The 25,693-nt window shown below is 45.8% G+C and overlaps 1 protein-coding gene across 1 annotated transcript in view; it reads right to left on the bottom strand.

Moving 5' to 3' along the window:
- SUSD3 (sushi domain containing 3) overlaps positions 1 to 25,547 on the bottom strand; it is a 31,135-nt gene extending 5,588 nt beyond the window's left edge. Inside the window, exons 1-4 of the mRNA XM_027664982.1 lie at positions 25,452 to 25,547; positions 9,680 to 9,868; positions 8,100 to 8,247; positions 4,512 to 4,679 (exon numbers count right to left, since the gene is read on the bottom strand). Coding sequence (XP_027520783.1) covers positions 4,512 to 4,679; positions 8,100 to 8,247; positions 9,680 to 9,868; positions 25,452 to 25,530 — 584 coding nt within the window. The 5' untranslated portion in view covers positions 25,531 to 25,547. The remainder of the gene's footprint in view (positions 1 to 4,511; positions 4,680 to 8,099; positions 8,248 to 9,679; positions 9,869 to 25,451) is intronic.
- Between the last annotated feature and the right edge of the window lie 146 nt (positions 25,548 to 25,693).

Genomic DNA, 25,693 nt, shown 5'->3' with positions numbered 1-25,693 from the left:
TGGATTCAGGCTCCCCTTTCTGCTATAGAACACTTGCATTTCCTTGTGTATTTTAGGGAACTGATGGCTTCCACTTAAAGAACAAGTGAAAATGCTACAACTACAGAAACAAGCTCAAGATAGACCCATCCCTGCATGGATGTTTGGAATTTAATTGAGGTACACACAACTTAAAGGACAGCCGCCTTTAAGGTTCTCTTTACTGATATTTTACCCTGTGCCCTGTGTCATGGGGCAGAGGCCAGAGGACAACCTGCCTGCTCAGGCAGCTACCTGATCCAAGCTCTCCCATGTGGCTGTTTGCTGGGATGGAAGAGTGGTGGGTGGTGGGTGCCCCAAGCAATTATTCCAGAGAAGAATTACTGCAGGATCAGGTATTATTCTTCATCAGAAATTAACTGACTCAAAACCAACATATCCTGGTACATCCTGCAGGCTGTGAGAGCTATTCCCAGCACACTGACACAGACCTCTGCCCAGCAATCCTCCTGGGGGCTGCTTTGGAGGTTCATGGACATTGTTCTCCTCTAACTACGTGGCCCTGAGCTGCAGCTAATCTCCCTCCCATAGACACAGACCCTTTTTTCAGCTAATCTGGCTCAAACCTCTGCACCACAGAGCAACCTGCTATCTCTGCTGGCTGCTCTGAACTTCTGAGAAGCAACGTTGGGGAAACACCTCCCTCCCAGCAGCCCCATAATCTGTAACTTGTTTTTCCCTGCTCAACATTATTTAGCTCTTTAAATACTATAAAAGAGCAAATATGCTGTAAATACTTACAGCACCTGCATATAAGACTTTCTGCTAAAAATTCCTCATTGTGATTCCTTACATCCAAATGAAAGAGGAGGCATCAGCAGTGACTGCACTCTGTAGTTAATGATCCCAGGTATTTGTACACATATTTCCCAGCACTTTAAAGCAATTTGTTCAAGCAGCCAAGAAGTCAGAATGGGGCTCATTATAATTAGTGTAGTTGCAACTAAAATTCAATGTTTCCCTGCAAAACTACATATTCATCATGTTTGTTCTATGCTTCAAACATGAGGGCAAAAAGATCTTGTTTTGTGGCAGTCAGGTCCAGAACAGCACACTGGAGCCTCTACTGTCAAACAGTTGGGCTTCTCCATTATTTATAACTTCTATACATCAGCATTGTGCATCCACATCATGTCACCTCATAGCAGCCAAAATTATCTCATCAGCATACTAAGGCATTGCCTTAACTGATGTTTCTTAATCCTAAATTTCTCCGTAAACCATAATAAATACCTTACCTGCCTGAAAGAATTGGCTTTTTATTTTATCTCTACTTAAAGTATTTTGATCCTTAAAGTGGTGAATCAAAAGGTTAATCTCTAAATCTATTTCAATTAAATCTGAAAAGCAGCATGACCTACATTCTTTTCTAGTCAAGAATAAGCTAAGATATACTCAAGAGGGTCTTCTTCAAGCGTGGAGGAGTTTTTACTCTTCCAGATACTTCATATGCTGCAAGAAGCAGCAGAGTAGTTTTCTTTAAGAAAAGGAAACACTGTTGTAAAAATGACTGAAACTGTCAGGCCTCCACCCACTCCTTTCTCAGACATGGGAACCCCTCATCTCAGCCTCCCCTTCTAAGTGGGTTGCAGAGCCACTTCCCATGGCTGGATCGCAGAGAACAGCAGGTACTGCAGCCCTCAAGAAGGCAAGGACAAAACAATTTACCTCCTGTGCTGCCTAGGACAGTTCCTGACTAGAAAAACCAAGTAGGGTTGCTGATTTGCTCAGAGGTCTAGTGATTTACTTCACAATTCCTCCCAGCGTCTGAAACATCAACAAAAGAACAGGATAGGGAAGGACAGAGTAGGGTAGGGTAGAGCAGCACACTACACTAGGCTAGACTAGACTGGATTAGACTAAAATCTCTCAGTTGGAAGGGACCCACAAGGATCATCCAGTTCAACTGCTGGAGCCCTTTGGGGATAACAAAAAATTAAAGCACATTATTAAGGGCATTGTACACATGTCCCTTGAACACTGATAGCTGGGGCACTAGCCACCTCTCCAAGAAGCCTGTTCCAGGGTCTGACCACCCTCTCGATACACAAATGCTTCCTCATGTCAAGACTGAACCTTCCTTGAGGGGCCTTGGTTAAATTCTCTTTTGGTCTGTCCTTGACCGTGGATGTGCAGCAATATACGGAATGTGTCCTTTGGGATTGCCTGCCCTCAGTCTTGCTGCTTTTTTCTAACCATGCCATGTGCCTGTATTTATTTCCTTGGATAATCAACACCGTAACAGCTCCACCACTACAGCAACACCTACAGGGTTAGAGATCTCCTCCAACATGTCCACCTCACATTAGATGGAGAAAGGTACCTCAAGAATCATCCAGGCAGGGAACATGTCCTTTCATGGTGGTCTTCCCAGCACATGTTTGCCCCTCCCCAGGGATTTGCCTACACTGTCCCGCTGTTCCCAGTAAGCTGGATAAGCACAGGATGAGGAAACTTAGCCTAATTTGCCACACACAAAAAATAAGACTTGCAAGTGAAACACAAAGCTGACAGGTCATTTGTTGTCTTCAAGAGATCTGTTAGCAGAATTCCCACATCTCATGGTGCACATATAGCCATTTAACTGAATTAATGAGTAGAAATCAGCATCTTTTACTAATGTTGATTAAACAGCTCTTATTCGAGTGGAGAAAGGGAACAAGGTAAAAATAAGGAAGGGTCACATCTGTTCCAAGAGGACAGCTTTATTCAGAATCACTTCCAATGCCACTTCCATCTCTGATCAGAAGTAGTGCCCGCTCTCCACGTGCAAAACAGCCAGACTTGTGGCTGAGGGTGCACAGACTAATACACCTCCTCTCCTAGCTGGTTTTAGCTCTGGCTGGTGATTAGCCAGGATCCCATCACCTCTGCATGCTGGAGATAAAGCAGACCTTGATTACTAGTTGACCTCCTGCACTAAGAGCCAGGTATGAGCACTAGGATTTCACACAGCATGTGCATTGCTCTACCTAGGAAAAACACAACTCCTGGGCTTTCCTCCTCCTGCCTCTGCCATTCACTGCTGAAGTTTATACATCTTCCAGTTTTCTAAAGAAATAATAAACTTGTTGATTTCTGGCCCAGAGAAGCTGCTCATCCAAATCAGTGGCATATTCCTTGCTACCCTCAGACAAGAAAAGGTGTGCAGAATTCAGTACACACAAGCCTCTGCCTTATGAAGGTAAGGATCCAGAAGGAGCTCAAGGCTCCATGACAGCTCTCACCTCTGCTTACAGCCCTTTAGAAGTTTATCCATGCTATTTTAAAAGCAGATAACACTCACACAAAACATTAACATCACAGCAGATTGAGGTTACCCAAAATTAAAAACTGCATCTTGAGTCTTCTGAAAATCATTTAGGTTATAAGCAGCACTTAATTACCTTTATACATCTTTCTGAAATCACACAAAGTCAGAAGTCAACTAAGCAGCCATCAGACTTTTGTGCATGATTTAAACTCCATTTGAACATGGTTTCCAGCTGCACTGTGACACAGAACCAGGTTTATAATCTGCATAAGATTGTTCTCTGCAGGTAAGCACTAGAAGTCACTGATACTGCTGCACAGAAAGGCTGTACAGTTGAGCAGTGAATGAAAGGCAAACAAGGACTGTGCTGTATATTATCATACACGATGACAAAGCAGAATCCAGAGGATGTAAAAGACACAAGGACGTGTGTTATTGAGCAGTATTAGTAAAACAGTGATTAGATTTTAACACATACTCATTTTTCTGTTTTCCTTCTGTTGGCACCACCACAGTCAGTGTAAGACACCTGGACACACACAGAGCTGATTCTGAGCTAGCACAAAGAACAGCTGTGCTACCATCCACACACCCACAGTACGTGATGTACTTTCTTCCAGTGAGGGCAGGTCTTTGGGCTACCCCAGGGTCAGGGTTCCCACACTGGAATTCTCACTGCCTTGGGGATGAGGATCCTGTTGTGCTTGCTCTGCAGCCCCTGACAACCAGTTCTGAAGGGAGCTTTCCTGCTCACTCCGGGGTGAACAGCAGTGCTCAGTGCTCACCTTGAGCCGCCCCACAGCCCCCGGTGTCCCAGGCTGCCTCTGCTCCTACAGCTCTTGGGAAAGAAGCACTTTGATCCCTCTGACCACCACAGAGCAGAGACTTCCCTGCTGCAGTTTAGCATCAATTTAACAAAGCCAATTAAAAACCTCTCTCCAGCTAATCTGATGCAACCTCCCCTGCAGACCAGGCTCAGCCAGACACTGCTGGGGAAGGAAGCAGCTGTGAGAGGGGAGGTCACACTCAATCCTCTGCTGTCTCACTTTTTCACAACATTAATTCTCCACGTGATGGGCAAGTTCAAGGACAAGCCCTGACAACCCACTGGCATCACGTCCTTTCAGGGGCCTCTTTTTAAAATGCATTTTCAAGGAATCCTCTCTGTAAAATCTGTTCCACAAACTCCTTCAAACCCGCCCCATTTTCCCAGCCTTACCTGTAGAAGCCTTGGTTATCGTACGCCATGTGAGTCCCGTCGTCAAACACAGACTGATTCCGGAGTTTCTTATTGTTGTTGTTATTGTTTCTTCCCTTAAAACCGAAGTAAGCAGCTTGCATGTGCTCTAGCTCTTCAGTTCTCAGCTGGTACCACAGCTGCATATCTCTGTGAATACAGCAAGGGGTAGAATAGAGTATGGTGATATATGGCTCTATAGCTGAGCTCTTATCCGACCACAGCCCCGACTTCTAGAGTTTAAATCTAATTCCAGGTTTACTGAACACAGCACTTAAACACATGGTGAACTTCACATGTAAGTCAAACTTCTAGAGACTTAAATAATACCTTACAGTGGGGGGTTCTTAAACAGCATAAATATTATTCTGTAAAATAGTGCTATTTTAAGTATTGTCCAGCACTCCTCAAAACCCAGCAAACAAATTAAAAAAAGGGCAATTTTCTTATAAGCATCTGTGGACAGTTCAAAGGAACAAACCCCCAATAATTAAATCAATTTGATACAGTGGTTTTTGAGACTACAGGTAATAAAAAAAGTCCCATGAAGTGGGATGTGCCAACATTCTCATGGACCTTCATCAGTGACACAAGTCAGGCCACACCTTGTTGTGTGTGAAAAGACTATGGATCATCTCCATTTTATGGAATAAACTATTTCAGGGGGAAAAAAAAGGATTTTCTGTGAATTGTTGCAGCACTGCCATTCCTAAGGGTTCCAGAATCACCAGGCAGGTTGAAAAGATGAATTGACTTAAAAATGGAGGAGACAGGTAACGTTGCCTTTGTTAAGCACAGGGCATATTCCCTTGCCTTCAGGGTTTCCTTTTGGAAATGCTCAGGGTGCTTTTCATGCTCCTCTCTACAACTCTGGGGCAAGAAAAAAAGAAATCACAATTTCTTTTCCTGTTTTTAAAAGAAGTCTAAGATTTACAGACATTTTCACTAGCTGATGGGTCAAGATTAAATTGTGAGAGCTGACGACACTGATTTTGGTGCCATTTCTGTCCTCTTGGGTTGCAATCCTGCTCCTTCCAAAGAAAACAGCAGCGTTGCTTACTCAGTGGGACAAGATCTGTGAGGAGGCTGAACAGAGGGAGGACTTTCAGCAGCCTCTGTCCTTTTTCTCTCCAAAAAACATGTGGATGTGGACATGAGGACATGGTTTAGTTGTGGACATGGTGATGGTGCTCTGTTGACAGTTCAACTTGATGATCTTAAGGGATTTTTCCAACCTTAATGATTCTATAATTCTATAAAACAGAAGATGGCACTTCAAAGATCATTAGACACCTTGCAAGACAGGTTTGTAGGCAGAGATGATCTCTGCCAACTAAAAGAGCCAAAAAAAGCAGACAGGCAGACTTCAGAGCTCAAGGCAAAGTGAGGATATCCTCCCTACTCCAAGGTACCTTGTCTTTCAGAGATGGTCTAAGAGATACTTATTTCGCTATTTCCACCCCCAGGAATTCTCACTTTGTATTAAGTTATGAAGCCTGCAGCTTTTAGTCAGATTAATGCTTTGTGCATCCAGAAGTCAATCCACTTTTCCACCTCCATCAATAACAGAGATGCAGCCACCACATCTGGTCCAGCGAGTTTCACACAGGGCTGTGTTACTCTTTCTCCCATGGCATGGACAGTTTGTACATCACTTCCATTCTTTCTGACAGAGGGGATAAGCCACACAATGTCTGCAGTGCCCCCAGATTTCCCCCTGGAGCAGGGCTCAGTTGTTGATGTGATGAAGCAGCTCCTTCAAGAGCCTAGGAAGGGAGCACAGAGGGCAGCAGAGAACTGGGAAGCTCCCAGCAAAGGGAATAATTTTACAGCCTGTTGACAGAATCAGGTCATAATATCCAGTGTGAAGGGCTTTTCTCTTGTAAGAGAAAAATATCAAGTCATCACAGTCACGTGAATGGCTAATTTTGACAAAACTTCATTTAAAATAAATGAAAAACAAGGCCTTCGATATGAATAGTCTTATCAAAAAGAAAAGTGGTGATCCCAAAAGTGTCGACCAACCCTTTCATTTCAAAACTTATTTCATGCTGATGCCTTAAGCCCCTAACAGTTTTTTTATTTTTCTAATATTGGTAAGCCTTGTAAGTTTTATAGGTAGACTCTAAAAGCAGCATCCCTTGTCCCTATCCCTTTCCCTGTAGCACCCTTGTTTACACATTCCTTAACCCTCTTACCCCATTCTATGCTCCCTATATCAATCCTACTCCTGAACACAGCAGAGATGTTTAGTCTTTTGTCAAGGCAAGGCCTAGATTGTTGGCAGAACAGCATATCAGGGCCTAAACCACAGAATAGGTCAGGAATTAGGTAACTATGTACCCTTTGTGCTCTGATGATGATGAAGATGGGATGAATGGGGGGTCCCGAAATACACCCCAGACCCATTTTAAGGGGGTGGACCCCGGGGCGGTCCAGAGGAAAGGCCACAGGGTGGACACATCTGGGATTGGATGGATGGGATTATAAAATGTAACCTCTCGGGCACAGGGGTGCACGTCTTGTAACATCTTAGCCTTGGCAAATAAACCCTTTCTTATCTCACCCCTAATTAACTGCTCCGGAGATTTTTTCAGCACCAAAATCCCACGGCAACTATGCTATCATGTAAAACCCCAATATTACAAATCACACGTAAGACTTTCATTTTTTGACTCATAAAATCCTTTCCAAGGAAACAGAAAATCCGTATTTTGGATACACTCGGATTTCAAATGACAGAATTTCCCCCCCCTCAGCTGGTTCCCACACAGCTGCAGATAAAGCACAACTTGGAGCAGAGACCTTCACTAGTGTCTTCCCCACTCTCCCTCCACTCCATCAGACAGACTGGTGGGAATAACGAGCAGGAAAAGTGAGAAGGAAACAGAGACCATGCAAAATTCTCTGCAGCAGTGACTGTGAGTGGATGCTCTTGTGAGCAACAGTGGCTTGGCTCCAGCCTCCAGCCTGATGTTCTCCTGCTGCCACTCTCCACACTGAGTTTTTACAATGGACTGATTGAAGATTTGACTTCTTCCCATTCCTGTTTATAATCCTGCCCACTGACTTTCACTCTGTGCCAGAAGACAAAATCCTCCATCCTTCCAGCACCGTGCTGTGATAGTTCTAAGGATGCTCTGCAGATAGGGAGGGGTTGGATGGCTGTGACACAGAGAGATTAATTTTCCCAGCAGTGTTCAAGGAAAGCAAAGGAAAAAAAGGAAAGAAAAAGAGAAGAAGGGGAAGCACTGCCAGTCTTCAATAACTTGAGGAGAGAAAGTCTGGGCCAGAAAACAATACTTGTGTGTTCAGCTTCTGCATAATCTTGGGTAAATCCAGATCTGTCCAGGCCCGCTGAGGTTATCTGATATTAACAGACATCAGGTGCTTAAATACTCTGGAATTCCAAGTCTTTCTATGCCTAAAGCCTGACCTACTAATTAAGGATTTTAAGTAATTAACATCATTGCAGTGCTGCGATCAGCAAATCCTTTGACGCTGTCTGCTATCACAGCAATGTATGATGAACACTCGCACACCGTTTTGAAAAACCTCTTCTTGACATACCTTTGAGTCCTCCTCCTCTCACTTTTCTTCACACACTTGATCAGACAACACGTTAAGAAAGCCATGGACATCAGCAGAATGACAGCACAGCTCACAATGGAGGCAACTACTGCGACCTTAAAGCCAAAAGTCTCGTATTTTGGTATAGCTGCAGCAAAGCAAACACAGAACCATGTTTCTAAGATCAGTCCACAAAATTTATCATTCACATTTTCATTAAACCTTGCTGAAACCTACCTGCCTCACACATCTCCTCAGTGAGGACTTTCTCTTCAGTATGTGTCAAGACACCAGAGTATCTTGGCTTCAGCTTGGAGCTATGCAAGCTTCAAGCTGGATTATTTAAAAATCTCCTGTTTATAAGTTACTAATGAATTGTTCACAAGCATTTCACCACTGCAATTAATTAAACACAGTGCCTTTAGCGCTGCAGTAGCTAAAAAGGACAACTCTGTTGGCAGATCAAATGCAGATGAGCTGCAGACTCTTATTAACAAGAACTGGAGCTGCAAAAACAAATACTGATGGGGTAAATGGGTTTAAAGAAGCCCTTTAGAGCAAGGCCAGTTCCATGTAAATCACATCCTACCTGGCAGGCAGCAAACAACAGGTGTTTCTCTGGGGAAGGATGCGGGATGGAAGAAATGATCTGCAGGGCTGAGTGTTCACAGGGATCTGATGCTGGAAGTGAGTTATCCAGACAAAAGGAGTGAGAATGTGGTGTGGCACAGCTAATGCAGATCTCTGCCAACTCACTCGGAGCAGTAAGCATGTCTTGCTTCAAAACTCATCTAGTTCTCCCAGTGTCACAATGACCAGCACCACAAAGGGTTCAGCTGAGCTCCATGCAAAGCACTGCATTCTGCAGGGAATCCTTCCTCTGAGGGAAGGATTTCTCTCATTTTTCTTTTATGGGATCTTTTAAACAAGAGGTAAGAATTACTGAGTGTGTGAGAGAACACTAAGTGTCTGTAAGAGCAATCTATCCACTGGGGATTTGAAATGACACGAGGTCTGAGATACAAACTGAGGTGCTCAAAGCTCTGAGGTACCAAGTTTTGCTTGGGTCTACTTCTAGTCAAATTAGTAACAACCTTGTAACAAATAAGCAGGAACACAGCACGAAAGGTAGTTAATGTTGTTGCCATTCAAACATGATTTGTCAGTGTGGTAACTTTCCCCCGTGTCTGCCCAAAGGCAACAACCCAGAATTGTTCAAAAAATATCACTGTGTTTCTTTTACAGTAAAAACATTGTCAGAAAAGACTGTCAGGAGATTAGAGGTTTGCACATATGCTTGCACATTAGTTGGTCATACCCATATATTTTCTAAGGAAGGGTACAGCTTTTAGCTGGAGCCACAGTCATTCTGGGGGCAACGATGTGAGATCAGGGATGAATCCAATCTGTGTCACAATAATGACTGATGTCAGAGCACATATGGAGTGTGATTACCACCAGCAGGGCAACTCTGAAGAAAACTGAATCTGTCTTTTTCCTTGCACAGATATTTAGAATGAATCCTAATGTTGCAGGAGACAGGCAGGGTAAAACAGGGAATGGTTTGGGAAGAACCTTACGCTTGCAGGAGGGCACTCCGGCTGTCCACTGGGTGCTGTTCCCTTTCCAAACGCAGGTGATGATGCCTGGTCCCTCCAGCTGGTGCTCAGAGGAGCACTGGAACATGACCACAGTCCCCACGTCTGTGCCATTGCCGTGGACAACCTGGAGTGTGCCAAGCTGGGGCGGGAGGAGGTGGTGGCACTGCCCTGCAGACGCAAACACACAGCCAAGAGTGAAGGTCCACTGAGGTTTTAGTGATACCAGACTGTAAATCAGTGCCAGTTAATGGCCAGAACAAATACCAGACCTCGGGGTGGGCGATGCTGGCTGCTCTGCCAAGCACCAGCCCACAGCCAGTCCCCATCGGTGCCATTCAACAGCTCCTCTGCCCCGACGCCCAGTGCAAAGCAACTCATATTGTGACATTATCTGCTCACATTGGTACATACTGAACACTAAAATGCTAAAAAAAGAGTAATATCTGAGTGGTGTGGTCTCCTACAGATCCCATTCTTGTTGGACTCTCTCTAATTCAGCACTCAGACTGCATCATTCATTGGGAGTACTCATTACACATCTTCCCCCGTGCAAATTTCCAAGACCTAATGGATTGATCACATACTTCAGACTACTTGGTAGCATCTTGGCATGATCCTACAGAAAATTCCTATCTTTAAGAGCACTGTACCTCTGTTTGGCTTGGCTGAAAGGTGTCAAGGGGGTCAAAACCACAGAGAGAGACATACACATACAACTTATCTTCCTTTTCAAGTGAGAAACTCTGCTTTACAGCAGGTCATTACATTTAAGTATATTTTTATTCATTCAGCTTTTCTCTTTCTATTTCTTTGTTGTTCATACAGCTGTCCTTTGAGCCATGGAGCTGTTCTCCCCTTGGCCACCTAATGTCAGCCACTAATTTCATACACTGAGTTTTACTGTCACAACATTCCTTGTTCATGCTCATTTTAAACACAAACTTTAATGACGTGTCATTAAGACAACACAAAACATCCAGATAACTTCAAAGGTAACGACAGTAAATATATTTGCTGGTTTTGCACATGTGCATTGATAGATTTTGGAAACTGTTTTATATAATCTTCGTGGTTTTTTAACATTTACTAAATGCCAGCACTGCCTATGCATCAGAGCCCAAGCTCCCTATTTTTGACTGGATTTCCAAAGGACTTGAGGGGACTTAGAGGCAACTGCAACTGCAGTTGCAAGGCCAGGCTGCAAGCACTGTGATGACACACACAAAACTATTAAATGGGGGAAAATACACTTCCCAAATGATAGCCTCCTTGAGAACATCTTGACAGAACCACATGTTGTTAGCAAGTCTATTTTATTTTTAACACTAAAGCTCCCCTGTGTCATTAACCCTCCTTAAGCTCCCAGGATGACACTACAGCAGGCAGGCTGCCCACCTCACTGTCTCCAATTCATGCTCTTAAAATCCCTGCCCCTGGCAAACAACCCCAAAGGAATCTCAGCAAAAGACCAAACAAAAGCCACAGAGGCAATTACTGTGCTAATCTACTGAGTATATATGTACCAAGCACTAGTTTTTTAAACCACACCTCTTTAATTCCATGCAGATTATTTCTGTTTGTTTTGCCACTTCCTTCAGCAGCTTACTAGGGCAGCAATTTGCTGCAATGACAGCAAACATTTTCTAGGGGGTGGTTTCTCTTCACCTCTTGTCCTTCCCGCCCACATCTCATTCCTGGAACGCATGGGATGCATTGGACAACTTTCCTTCTCACTCCAGATGAGTGTTAAGGGTTTGGGCTTTTTATTTTAATCACTTGGTGACCTACCACAAAAATACACTGTCCTAAATTGGAAAATGAAGATTTTACATATAGATATAGGTTTTGGTTTTGGTTTTGTTTTTTTTGGGCTTTTTTTGTATTTTACAATTTCAAGGCTGATTTTAGAGATGACATTCTTAGAGTTCATGAGATGTAGAAAGTAATTCAGAGCCGAATTTGACTCAAAGCACACCCACTGGGCCACCACAGCAGCCTCAGGAGAGGCATTTAGCAGACTTGCCAGTTTACCTGGGCTTGTTACTCACCCTCTGCTCTCCAAAGAACAGACTATTTGTCCCTGGATCCTTTCTTTCAAAACATATTTCATGTAATCCAGCACTGACCATCCTGAGTAACGTGCAGCTGTGGCTGGTTGAGGCTGGTTGATCCTTCCCTGCCCTATCCTTGCCCATGACAGTTTATGCCAGTGGTAAAACCTCTGGATGTCAGTGACTTGGTCAGCATCAGTCCTCAGCCGTGGGCTTTAAAATATTTTTCTCCAGTTGACCACCACAAAGATTTCTAACAGCCAGTGTCCCATGAAACCGTGGGTGTTTCCTTGCTCTGGCCTGGGCTGCAACAGGATCGTGAATAATTCCCAGAGGATCATTCCTATATGAATGTAATTGGGGTCAGAACCCCAGAGGGTCATCTTCACAATAGCTTAACAGAAAGCTACGTGCCCAAAAGCTTCTATACCTGAGCTGAAAGTTCATCAACAATGTAAATGCATTTGAGCAGAGGAGAAACACCATTTCTACTTCTAAGAGCTTCTCAACACCATTTCTTCCCACTGAAGTCAAAGCATTAAATGTGCTGCTGCTTTTTGCTCTTTACAAATGCCTTTACTGAAATGCCCAGATGGAGTTTTGCCCGGATGATTTTGTGAATTTCATCCAAGTTGAGATTTAGCATCTATGGATAAAAATTTGCCCTAATTTTCATCAGCAGTTACCTTCTGAACACTCATTTGGAAATCCCTTCCTTTTAGCTCTAGCATCCTTCACTATTAACTATCTGTAATATTTTTGTGCTCAACCACTGCACTCATTTTTCTGCTGGGTTAATTTTACCTTTCCATCTCCAGAAAATCATGTTTAAGTAAGCTTCCATCCTCATAATTATGTAAGCAGATGTTCCACATAGTCTTCTCCTTTGAATACTCTTCAGGCATGTTTATCTGACTAAATCTACCACAATCAAGAATATTATTATTGTTTTTATTCATATATTTATATTTTTTATTTCAGCTGAGACAGGTGTCTGAAGCTGCATTGCTGCCTCAAGCAAAACACCAACATTTGTGCTGACCAGATTTACATTTTGATTTGCATTTCTTTTATAAATATTTAGGAAATGTTATGTTCAGATCTTGGTTTGCAGTAACTGTTAGCGCCCAGAAATGTAAAAATTAAAAACTGTAAAATTGAATAAGCCCTCTAATTAGAGGGCTGGAGCCCCTCTGACAGGCTGGGAGTGCTGGGGTTTTTTAACCTTCAGAAGAGAAGGTTCCAGGGAGAAGTGAGAGCCCCCTCCAGTGCCTAAACGGGCTCCAAGAGAGCTGGAGAGGGACTTTGGATAAGGGTCTACAGGGACAGGACAAGAGGGAACAGCTTCCCACTCCCAGAGGGCAGGGTTAGATGGGATGTTGGGAAGGAATTCCTCCCTGTGAGGGTGGGGAGGCCCTGGCACAGGTTGCCCAGAGAAGCTGTGGCTGCCCCATCCCTGGAAGTGTCCAAGGCCAGGCTGGATGGGGCTTGGAGCAACCTGGGCTAGTGGAAGGTGTCCCTGCCCATGGCAAGGAGGTGGAACTGGATGAGCTTTAGGGTCCCTTCCAACCCAAACCATGCTGTGATTCTGAGGTTCTATGATTCAAGTTCCTTCAACTACTTCTGCAGTTTCTTGTAAAGTAAGAGCTGTTTTACACAAACGCATTTCTCAGCTTGGCCTCACGTCAAGAGGATATCCAGTGTTCAGAAAGTCCCTGAATCTGATGTTGCTGTTTGCCAGCACACAACAGCACTGGCTACAGCAAACAGATTATTGTATGTGACAAATAACTGTCCTCAAAGCAAAGACACTGAGGCACAGAGTCCTCCACAAATTCTTAATCCACCCCAGCCTCTGGGTTTAGAAACAGCCACACACGTAATTTCCAGGCAGTGAAAAATAGAGTGTAATGCAAGAACTAAAAACAAAATAATCCAAAATATCTCTTCTCATGCACAGTCAGGATTATCTGTATTGCAAAATCAATTTGTCAAAAAGAGGAACCATATGGTTTCACTGTCAGCAAGCTGTGGGTTTATGGCTATGTTTTGATGATAAGAAAAAAGAAATGAGAGAGCAACCCAGGCACACCTGCCCCGTAAACATTTCCTGTGCTCCTTCCATGTGAAACACAGACTAAAAATCAAATACACTGCATAAGTATCTACCAGAATTATGTAAACTACAGGAGTAATTATCTAGAAGCACGTCAGCAAGGCTGCCACTCGCTGTCTGTGCAGAAAGGGAGTGATCCATGCCTTTGCCTCATTATTCCCAAACACACATAGCTCACCCCTTTGCATTGCTTATTGTTGGCTACTTAATGTCACTAGAATAATGTCACTAATCTGCTAGAATAACCAGATGCCAGGAAGAGGCATTAGGTTCTATCAACCCTGCAGAAAATAAACACACCAATATTATTTCTGCGAGTCCCTTTTCCTGCAGAAACACACCTCAGAAATCAGTGTCCCTGAAATCACAGCCGTGATGTTGAGCACGCACAGCAGCCTCACAGAAGAGCTCTAGGAAGAGCTTGCCATGTCAAAAAGCAAAAGAAAAGCAGCTAGAAGTGAAACGTGAAATAAAGCAGATGCAGCAAAGCATCTTTGTAGAGTGAAACCGTCTGGCCATGCCTTTGCTCCCTTGCAGAGCTGGCCACGAGTCCTGCCAGGGATGGGTTTTTAAAGCAACAAAAGGCTACCCAGGAGATGATCCTCCCACGAGAAAATCCAGATGCTGGCATGGCTTTTTAAGAAATTAGTGTTAAACATGACACCAGACCAGCAGTAAAAGAGCAGGGGAGATTGAGGCTCTTGAAGCTGCAGAGATTGAACAAGGTCCCCAGCTGTGCTGCAGCCACTGGAAAGTTGCTGTGGAGATGCTGGAAAGCTCTTACAGGCCTGTTTGCCTTCCAACACGCAGGGACAGCCCTACAAAGTAACTCCCTAGGGAAGGTCTTGGAGGTCCAGGGGTGGTATCCTCCTGATGTAAGCACTTCCAAATGAAAATACTCCCAATAAAACACTCCAGGTTTCTATTCATATAATTAACTTTTAAATTGTGAAAGAGGGAACCCAGTTTCTGATCATTCTCATGGACCATTTTGAAAATGCTTTTCCAAAAAAGCTTATTCTCCCATTAATAAGGAATTTCCGTGCAATTAAGAGAGAAAGAGGGAAGGAGAGCAAAAAGATATTTGAAATTAGTTTCTTTCTGTCTTTACATATCCATGCTCAAATAAGCTCTCTGCTCACACCTCTGTTACAGCAGACACCTCAGGCTCACTCCTACCCATTGCCCTCATTTTATTCTGTGGTCTGTTTTGTGGGTAAAACTGATTTTTCAGCACATGCAATTAACAACATGCGAAGGTTCTGCAGCATGAAGGGGTGCTGAGACTCCCATGTCAGACTGAGTCTCATCTGTCCATTTTGGGCAGCATTGCTTTCCTGGAATCACAGCACAGTTTGGGTTAGAGTGACTCTTTTTAAAGACCACCTCATTCCAACCCCTGCCACGGGCAGGGACACCTCCAAGCTCTGTCCAACCTGGCCTTGGACACTTCCAGGGATGGGGCAGCCACAGTTTCTCTGGGCAACCTGTGCCAGGGCCTCACCACCCTCACAGGGAAGAATTTCTTCCCAGTATCCCATCTCACCTGGGCTTTGATGGATGAAGGATGGAGAAGCCTCCTTTGAGACCTTTCCATGCCTGCTAAGGCAGCAACAATTATGGGACAGCAGCAAATCCTTGGCTTCCATCTCCCAAAGAAACCCTGCTGCAAAATCTTACATCCACGCCCAAAGCAGACAAATTCAGTTTGTCTCGTTTACAACACTGATGGACCAAGATTTAGGAGCCAGCACTAAACACTTCCCAACTCTACTCTGGAACAGTAGGGGCTGCAAGCAACTTTAATCCCTGTAAAATCCAAGCTACCTATCACCCAAGTGCTAGATTAGGGTTTGATGGCAACATGTGCCACCCACTCCTATTTCAAACATAAATAATGGGTAGGGTTGGTGTAAAGTGATTCTTACCAATGTGTTTTATGTTACTCTGTTAGGACAGGATTTGTTCCAGTCACCATACTATCCTCACCATGATTGATTTATCTTGCCAATTTACATCAAAGTCAGGTTATTCTCATCTGTAGATTCTACTTCTGGATCTAGAAATGAGGGCAATACTGAGTATTTCTCTTCTTATGACACCAACTGAATGACAAATAAGAACTAATGAAAAATGAGGTAATTTTTTATCTAAATCTGTCTGTCTATCTATCTATTATCTACATATCTATTATCTATATATCTCTCCACTATGGAGCACACCAGAATGATGCTTAATTCAAGCTGTTCCCAATTAAAAATGGCCCATGGAAGTAATGCCAACAGTTCTTTTGTGATAGTTTAGTGAATGGAGCTATTAGTGCTGATGGTTCCCCTCTTTGGCATTCTAAACCAGATAATAAATAAATTACATATTTGTACAAAGCAGAGTTTTGTGGCTTGGTTTCTAAAATCAAGATCCTAAAGAGAATACAATTAAGAGGAATAACTTGAAATGAGCTTTTCATTTGCACTTCAGCCGAGACCCTGAGTGTATCAAGTGTCCCACAGGTGATCTCAGCAGGATGCCACCAAAGGCCAAGGCTCCCAGAGCACAGTCCCAGCGGGCAGCCAGGGATCAGCCCTGGTTCCTGTTGCCTCCAACGCCTACTGGCACTGCTTCTTGCATAATGAGCGTTGGTATTCACAAGAAGGAGAACAGAAGTAACTGGTTACACAATACCACAGTCTTCTACAGATGGTCCTCAGCCTCCCCCATGCATCTCTACACCCGCAGCCTCCGAGAGGTTCAAACTCAAAGCAACGTGCAAGTGTTACCCCAGGATCTGCCACCCCATCTTTAGGGAAAGCCAAGCAGAACCAGGGACGTGACAAGCACAAAGCAAGGCAAATGAATCCATCAGCTCTACTTTGAATTTGGAATTTGCAGGTCAGGAATGTTTCTATGTCATTTTCCTTCTCTCTGGGGAATAACAAAGAGTAGGAGCATCCCTGCACCTTCCCTCTGCCCCCAGGTTCCTCTGTCCTCAGCCAGGTTTTGAGAGGCATGTCGTTGATGGTGGAAGTGTCCTTCTTTGGGCTGGTGAAGTCTGTAGTTTATAGTTTCAACTTTCACCATTATTTTTGCCCAGTGCTCATGAATAACCTCTCATTTGTTAAACCTTGTGCAGCCAACTGCAGATGGTGCAAAGCCATCCATGGGCTCCATGATCCACACCTTGTATATTTTCTAATGGAAAGTATGATGATCATAATTTTCCCTTTTCCACAGTCGAGATAAACATGATCTTGGGCCAATGCTCAAAGCATTTTTCATCATCACAATAACTGCAAGAAAACAATCACTGCAAAGATTAATAAAAGTTAAACAAATATGCTAAAGAAGGCCAGTGACTTTGGAAAATATAGATTTCAGCATCCAACTCAATATAGTCCCCCCAGCAATTTACTGTGAGGGTGGTGAGGCCCTGGCACAGGTTGCCCAGAGAAGCTGTGGCTGTTCCATCCCTGGAAGTGTTCCAGGCCAGGTTGGATGGGGCTTGGAGCAATCTGGGCTACTGGAAGGTGTCCCTGCCCATGGCAGGGGGTTGAATGATGGTATTTAAGGTCCCTTCCCACCCAAACCACCCCGTGATTCTATGATTTAGCACCTTGCTAACATGGATCAGGTATCAAGAGGAAAGCAGGCAAGTGTTTGCCTGGGGCAAGCCCTTCTCCATGCTTGTAACAGGAACTCAATACGAGACAGAATGAACAACAGCTTACAAGAACAAACTGATTTCAGCACTCTCCCTTCACACGAAGATGACGTTGGGCACGTGGGGTCTAGGGAAGGCTGCAGGTGCTTGCTTGTAGGAAACTGAATTGGAAAACCTGACCCTTTTGTCTGAAAGGGGATGGTCTGACATGATCCACCCTCTTGTTTTTGTTCCCTTTAAAACACAGGAAGAAGAAAAATGTCAAGCCCACCTTGTCTGGCCAGTTCTAATACAAACATCTCACCAGCACCCATCCTATCAATGGGCCTAGAAAAGGGCTCACTGTCAAGAAAGCTTCAGCTCTGTGGATTTCCACTTACTGAGTGGCTTGGCACCTCTAAGGATCTCTGCAAAACCCTTTGGCTTTTTCTCATTATAGCACACAATCTTCTGTAACACCTAAGTGGATCAATTTATATTTAACCCAAAAGCCAACTAATAACAAATCCACCATTTTCTGGCCTCCCGTGATAATTATTGAAGTTTTGTGGCCAAAATTAAACGTTTTAAGAGATTTTTGATAAACTGAGCAGGATTTTACTGTTTCTTGCAGATGGGGAAACTAAAATAGAGAGAAATCAGCAGCAATGTTGTCCATTAAGCTCTGGATCTTCAGGTTCAGTATATAAACCACCAGTGCCTCTGGTGACCCTCAGTGGGCTGCACGGACAAGCAGTGCTAAGAACCTCAGGTTCTACAAGAAAACAATCACTGCAAATGTTAATAAAAGTTAAACAAATATGCTAAAGAAAGCCAGTGACTTTGGGAAATACAGATTTCAGTAGCCAACTCAATATTGTACCCCCAGCAATTTACTGTGAGGGTGGTGAGGCCCTGGCACAGGTTGCCCAGAGAAACTGTGGCTGGTAAGGGCACAAAGGTAAAGGACAGAAGATTATTATCTGAACACACCCGATGCAAACCTGAGTCTGAATATGATCAGACATCTCCTGCTTTTAACACGGTTTTCAATGTTCTATTTAATTTTCAACAGGCAGGGCTGAAATCCAGCACTCCGTTGGAAAGCCAGCCACCAGAGAAGACAAAAGAAACCCCCACACCTATTTCCACAGGGAAAATGCATGTCTGTTAGGAGCTACGGATAGAGAAAGAACAAAGGATGCCCCATCAGCCAATGGGCAGGGCAGAGGCTGCTGGTTGTGCCCTGCAGTAGCCGTGGGGAGGGCAGCATCCCTCCGCGTCCACCACCTGCACCCCAACACTTCTCCACTCTTCTCCACCCCAACACTCTTCTCCAGCTACCCTGGGCACTGCAGGACACAGAGCTCAGCCTGGCTGTGTACTTGCCCTGCCTGGCCCCAAGTTATCTGCCTGCAGCAACTGCTGGGTCTGGGTCGTGCACTGCGACGTGCAGTGAACGGCACCGATAAGAGCAGATGTGCCCCGGAGATGCAGCCAGTGGCCTCTCGCTCCTGCGTGACGTTTGCCACCCTGGGCACAAGCTCTGTGGAGGGTAGAAAGCCCTGTTGGTTGGGGGATATTGCACTGACTCACCTTGGTCAAAAAATTCTCAAGTGGGAAAGGTCCAGAGCTGGACAAAAAACACTTCGGGCATTAAAATCCACCCCAAACCTGAAGTTTTAGGTGGATCAGAACTGCACCCTATTTGATGGTGATATACTCATTTTTTGCCAAAAAGCCCCAAAACACAGGAATTGCATTTGCACAACATATGCATTTGTAAATAACATAGAAACTTTTCTCTTCGAAACTTTCCTGTTTTAAAATGGACTATGGAATACAGATTTGTTAGTTTTCATGGACAATTTCCAACCACCCTGTTAAGCAAAACCAGCCTGAATGCTACAGAGCTTGCCTGCATTCACTCCTTCTGGCTGGCCCACTTTGGCTTCTCCAAGTCCTTCTTCCTTTCCAACAGCAACCTCAAGCTGCTCCTGCCCTTGGTTTGCTGTGCTAAGCTGTGAAATGCAAAAACAACAAAGCTGTGACCTGGCATCCACGAACTGTCAGCAAGGATTTCTGTGAATAATTGATTTTTTTAGACACCAGTCTGAAAAAATTAGCAATAGCACGCCTTCCATTATGGTGACAGAAATCATTCATGGGCTGAGAAACTAACAGCCAGATTTAAAACCCTCCTCTGCAGTTTTATCACTTTTCATTTTTCTTCTCTCCTGGTTGGTCCTTTTCCTGACGGGGTTTGGCTCTGCCATTCCTGGGCTTCACCCAGAGGGGGGTGCAGCCAGTGCCTGGCCATGGACACCAAAGCAACGTGCAAACTGCATGGTGTGAAAGCCATGCAACCTCCTGCCAGGACCAGCAATGATTAACAGCATGAGTCAATAAGCACATCTGCTTTCAGCCTCCCCAGCCACAGGAATTGGTGAAAGATGGCATGAAGATTGACAGGAATGCCAGTATAAGGACAGGGAACAAGTCCATTGTGTTCACTTTTTCCCATTAAAAAAGTCAATGATTGCAGATGAGTTATATGCAGAATGACAAGTAGCTCAAGAGAGTAGAGCAGAGGACAGCAGCCCATGCCCTCCCCTTCCTTTGTACTGCACAGGGCTGGGGAAATCAGACCTGCACCTGAAAATTCAGCTAAAGTAGCTGATTAAAATGGGCAGCCAGATTAAAATGAATGAAAAACTTAGTCCTAATCTAAATTTCTGCATGTATTAATAACAATGGGCCAAACACCAGAGCTCTCTTGCCCATGCAAAACTGCCCCGGCTTCATGGGGCACCACTTTTTAGAGCAAAGCAGAACCTGTGTGCCAAGTCCAGATGCCTCTTTTGACCCAATCAGCTACCAAAGGTCTTGGAAATAACTGCAGCTCTGGGTAGAAACCCTCCTGGGTGTAATTCTGCTCTTTTACATGAAGGCACAATCTTCTGCTCTTCTGAACAGGAGGAATCAAAAAACAAAACGTGCTCTTTGCACCCCTCTGAGCCACCGTGGCCCAAATCACCCTTCCACACACTGTTCCCAGCCCACGCATGCACTCAGGGAATTTTGTACATCATCTCTTCCCTTCACCCTACTTGACTTCTGCCCCCATTTTCACCTCTGCTCAAAACCATTCCAAATCAAAGCGTCTCTACTTAGGAGTCTGGCACACAGGAGCAGCATTGTATCTGGCTTTATTTCATCCCAGAAATGATAATGGAGTCCTCGCTCCCAGGTCTGCTGGAGGAAAGGCAAGCAGTTAACTCATTCCTTCCCCAGCAGCTGCTACTCCAACTGGGGCTGAGGCAGCTGTGAGCACTGCCTCCCTTAGCAGCTACAGACCCCCTAAAGATGCTGCTCAGCCATGGGGGGCTCTGCTCTGCTGGCAAAGGATCGTACATAACCCAGGCATCAGCTCAACCCCATCCCCGAGACCCTCAGCAGATACAGGAATTGATTCATTCTGGGGAGCAGTTGCTCATTCTGCAACTTCTGCATTTCTCTCTGACATCTGACAGCCAAAATGCGAGAGAGGCAGACTTCCATGCAGACTGCAAAATCATCTCTCTGCCAATCCTGATCCACTGAGCTAGTCAAAACTGTTCCTCAGAATAACATGCTTGCTCATCTACGGCCGCATTTCAAAGACAGCGTGTCAATAAAATGCCTAAATGAAAACTAGCAATTGTCCTACACATTGGCTTGTCCCCATCACAATATTGAAGGCAAGACTCTGCAGTGCACATAAAAAGCCAGTGGCAACCATGATTAATAAGCTAAATCATGCTAATTCCAGCACAGTTACAAATCTCTTTGCTATGCAGTTACAGAGGTGCATGGGGAGGCTCCGCTTTTTCATGGGAAAGATCCAAGGATCTCCTGGCTCTGCCACGGTGGGAACAGAAAAACCATCAGCAGTTTGGCCCTTTAGAATAGACCACATCTGTGGTCACAGCTAACCCAGAAAGTCCTGGGTTAACTGCTGGCATTGGGGTGTTCTGTTTCTGTGTTTTAAGAACTGACTTGTGATTTCTTTAGATATCAATGTTTTGGGTCTAAAGCATTCAGCTCACCTCATTCCCTAGCTGAAATTCAGAAGCCTAATCATAATCTGTCTCTCTAACCCAGGTAATTTCAGAGTAGCTAGGACGAAGCATTGGAGAGCACCATAGGGAACAATCTTGCACTGTGGAGGACTCAGAAAACCCAGTAACTCTTTACCTTCTCTATTTTGTACTGTTCTGGAGTCTTAATGACAAGCACAGAAATCCTTCCCCTTCCTACCCTCCGTATCAGTGCCTGGTGCAAATGTCTAACTACCCAGATTAAGATCTCACATGTACAGGAGATAAAACCAATTAGCTGGCACAGTGCAACTGTCACTTCTTTTACTTTACTTAATACAAGGTTTTGCTTTGATTTCATGTTAGAACAAGAAAGGAGAAACAACTCTGAAGCAATTATAAGCCCATATATTCCAAGTTGTGTCACATTCTGCCCTGTGGAAGTAGAAATTCGGGATCAACATTTTCTTCCGAAGCCTAAAATCTGAGTCGAATGTCAGGATGGCAGGGACAAGGTGAGAAACTCCGTGTAACCTTTCTGCAGAACAACAATGCTCCTGGCTTTGAAGAACAACTTTGCCTTTGCTTTCCTGGAAGAGAAACGGTAAGTTCTTAGCAACACAGTTTCAGTTTCTGCACTGGCAAGGAAACTCACTTCAGAAAAATAAAGTTGTCATAAGAAAAGAACAGACACCTCAAGTCACACCACAGATACATCCATCCTGATACCTGCACCCCACAACAGCCACCAACAGCCATCCAGGGGACAACTTAGCCATTACGTGGTGATCCCTCCTCCATCCTCCAGCAAACTGCAGCTTGTGTCTGTCCTAAGCCAGAGAGCCTTCAGCCTCTTCCCTTCAGTGGTGTGTGCTAGGTAATTCCTTCCACAACTTGGCCTGGAGCATTCACAGCATCCCTGCAGCATGTCCCACCTTGAGAAACCTCTCCCCCCTCCCTGGTTTGGGAAGCAGAGGGATGAGAAAAAAACACAACTATAGACAAGAGCCCAGCAGAGAGACCTACTCATTTATAACCTGTCAAAATGAGTTTTTCTGCCATGTCCTGCATTGCTTTTCCCTTTGTCTGTGGCTGTAGTTGCAGATGCCTCTCTATGTTTACAGAGGTATGTGCTGCCTGGTCTGAAAGAGCTACAGGATGGCATAAGGAACAAGGGAGGAACCACAGCAAAAACAAGGTACCACCCTGGCAAACCAGAGGGCCAGAGCCTTCAGCTTCAGCAACATGGAGACTAAAAATAATGATACACCTTCGTTACTCCTTCCTATTTCACCCAAAATGCCCCCAGTATAATCTGAGCAGCTTCAGAGGCACCAGTATCCCAGTGGCAAGGCAGAGGGTGGGCTGATGACAGCACCCTGCTCCACAGGGATTCCCAGAGGGCAGGAGAGTGCTCGGGGCACCACTGACACAAGCAGTTCAGAATGCCAGAGGCTTTTTTGGAGAATTTAACAAGCCTGGCAAGCTCTGGTCAATGAGTGTCCATAGTGCACTACTGCAGCAAGGCAATAACACTGGAACACTGCTGTGACAGCAAAACCACCACAGTACAGTAGGAACACATAACAGCATCTGTGTAGCTTCAAAATGTAAGAGGCTGAACTGCAGAACGCTCCTTCTCAGCTTCCAGACATTTACCGCGATCTTCCCCTGCCCTATCCTCCCACCCTGCACATTTGCTGACAGCTCCTCTGGGAGGTGCCCTGATAACCCTCCCCAAACACAGGGTGGGATCGTTCTCCCTGCTCCTTGTCAGAGGGAGACCAGGAGAAGCAGAGGGTGTTTGAATCTCACAGCTGTGTCTCAGGAAGCTGAAAGACCCTCTAAGTTCCTGCACCCAAGGAACTTACTTTAATTTCTCTCTCATTCACACATTAATTCAAATGGAAATTTTGCCGTATTTTTTTTCATCCTCTCAAAAGGAACACGTGAGGGAGTTTATCCACGCAAATCTTTATTATCACCCTATTGCTCACGGCCTGTAATAGTGGAAGGGGGCACTCAGCATGAAAAAGGATCACCAATAATTACACGATGCAATAGAAGATATTGTATAAATACAGTTGGCAGCAAACACTGATGCATAAATAACAAGGTCGCATTTAAATGAAGCATCCTGAATGAGAGTCTATAGATACCTGAGGGATTAACTGGGGGTGGATTTCTAATCTGAACGCCAAATATTTTTTTTGGATCCCACACCTGTGGCAGTTTTGCCACAGATTAACCTATAAAGAATCAGTAAAACCGAGTGTAACACAGCACATGCTGCTTCCAAAACTCATCTTAGTGTGGGCAAACCCATTCCCACAAGACTTTGACACAACAGATAAAAGCAGCCAAGTATACATGCTTTCAAAAAAAAAAAAATCAATAATTAGCAACATTATCAAACTAGAGCAACAGGGTATACACTCGGGTTTGAGTTAATTCTCTAAGTAGGTTTCCCATAACTTGTTTTGCATTTTCAAATGAACTGCTCTATTAAATTCAAATTAAATGCACAGTTAAGCACATTTGGAGGATGCAATTTAAAGCATCACTACACGGGTAGCCCAAATATGTTTGCTCACTTCTATGGGCACAACAAAATCAGGCCTTAAAGTCTGTTAGAACCTCACAAGCAGATTCAAGCGCAGGGATATGAGGGGACAGGCTGCACATGAGAAGGAGGACCCTGGATTTCAGGAGTGCACAGCCATGCTTGCACTGAAGCCAGGGGAAAGCCCTGTGATCTGCACTATGGAGGAAGAAACTCCAGCGACCAGGAGCTCCCCGCAGCTGCACCAAGCTCCAGCATTCCTCCATCCCACCCTGCTCCCAGGCTCCAGAGCCGGCTGTGGCTGGGACCAAGCACTGCCCGGGCCAGCGGGTCCAGGTCATGGCTCTGCTCCCTCCGGGCACAGGCATCTACCAAGGCCACGGCCAGTGCACTAGGCTTGTCCCCCAGTTTAGGGGCAGACCCTCTGTCAGTTCCCGCTATCCCCAAATTATTGGACCCACTCGAGCCAAAGAGGTTCTGAAAGGATATTATGGTCTGTGCAATCGAATTGAGTACCAAAACTCAAGGGAAGAGAAAGAAAAGGAAGCAAAACGCTTCGATCGGTTCCTCATTCCACCCCCCAGTACATTATCATATCCCATTAAAATACGGATATCTTCCTTCCCTACTCAGACAAGCGACGTGTGCCCAGGGACGATGTCTCTGAGGACCAGCAGCTCCCATCCCTCCCTGGACATTTCCCTCCGTACCCACGCACCCGGACCCAGAGCCCTCAGCCACCTCAGCGAACGAACCCTAAAGTCCCGGCAGTGAACCGCAGCGCTCCCTCTCTGACAGCAATGCTCCCCCGGGGCTCGGCCTGCTGCCCAGCCCCGCTCCGACCCCCGGCCCTGGGGGTGCCCGGCCCGATCGGGACCCCGAGCGCCGCCCTGGCAGAGCCGTCCCAGGGTCGCCGGGACCCGCTGGGACCCCCCGCGACCGGGGCGGCTCCGGGACATCCGCCCCGAGCCGCTGCGTCCCAGGGAGCTCCAAGGTGCGGGCGAGAGTCCCCCGGCCCTCCGCGACTGCGGGGACCGGCCCGGAGCCGCAGAGAGTGGGACGGGAGGGGGTCTGGGTCTGAGCGGGGGGTACCGCAGCCCCGCCGTGGTCTCCCGCACCCCTTCCCGGGTATACACACCTCTGTCCGGGGGCACCGCATCCTGCCCCGGCCAGCCCGCATCCCTGCGCCGGGGGGTCCCGCACCCTGCCCAGGCTCCGGCGCTACCGCCGCCGGCATCCCCCTTCCCCTCCGCTGCGGCGCGGGAGTGAACTTGTGCGAGGAGCGATGCGGGACCGCGCTCGTACCTGTGTGTCCGCGGGGGCTGTCCCGCCCCAGCGCGGGGGTCCGCGGCGCGTCCAGCGCGGGCGCCGTGGCTGCCGGCATGGCCCCGCCGAGCCGAGCCGAGCCCAGCCGAGCCCAGCCCAGCCGAGCCGAGCCGAGCCGAGCCGAGCCCAGCCGAGCCGAGCCGAGCCCAGCCCAGCCCAGCCCAGCCGAGCCGAGCCCAGCCCAGCCCAGCCCAGCCCAGCCCAGCCCAGCCCAGCCCGGC

The sequence above is a fragment of the Corapipo altera genome, unplaced genomic scaffold (genome assembly GCF_003945725.1).
Source record: "Corapipo altera isolate COAL_440 unplaced genomic scaffold, ASM394572v1 124, whole genome shotgun sequence".
Taxonomy (NCBI): Eukaryota; Metazoa; Chordata; class Aves; order Passeriformes; family Pipridae; genus Corapipo; species Corapipo altera.
The sequence above is the reverse complement of the archived record's forward strand: the minus strand, read 5'-3'. Positions and strand labels throughout refer to the sequence as shown.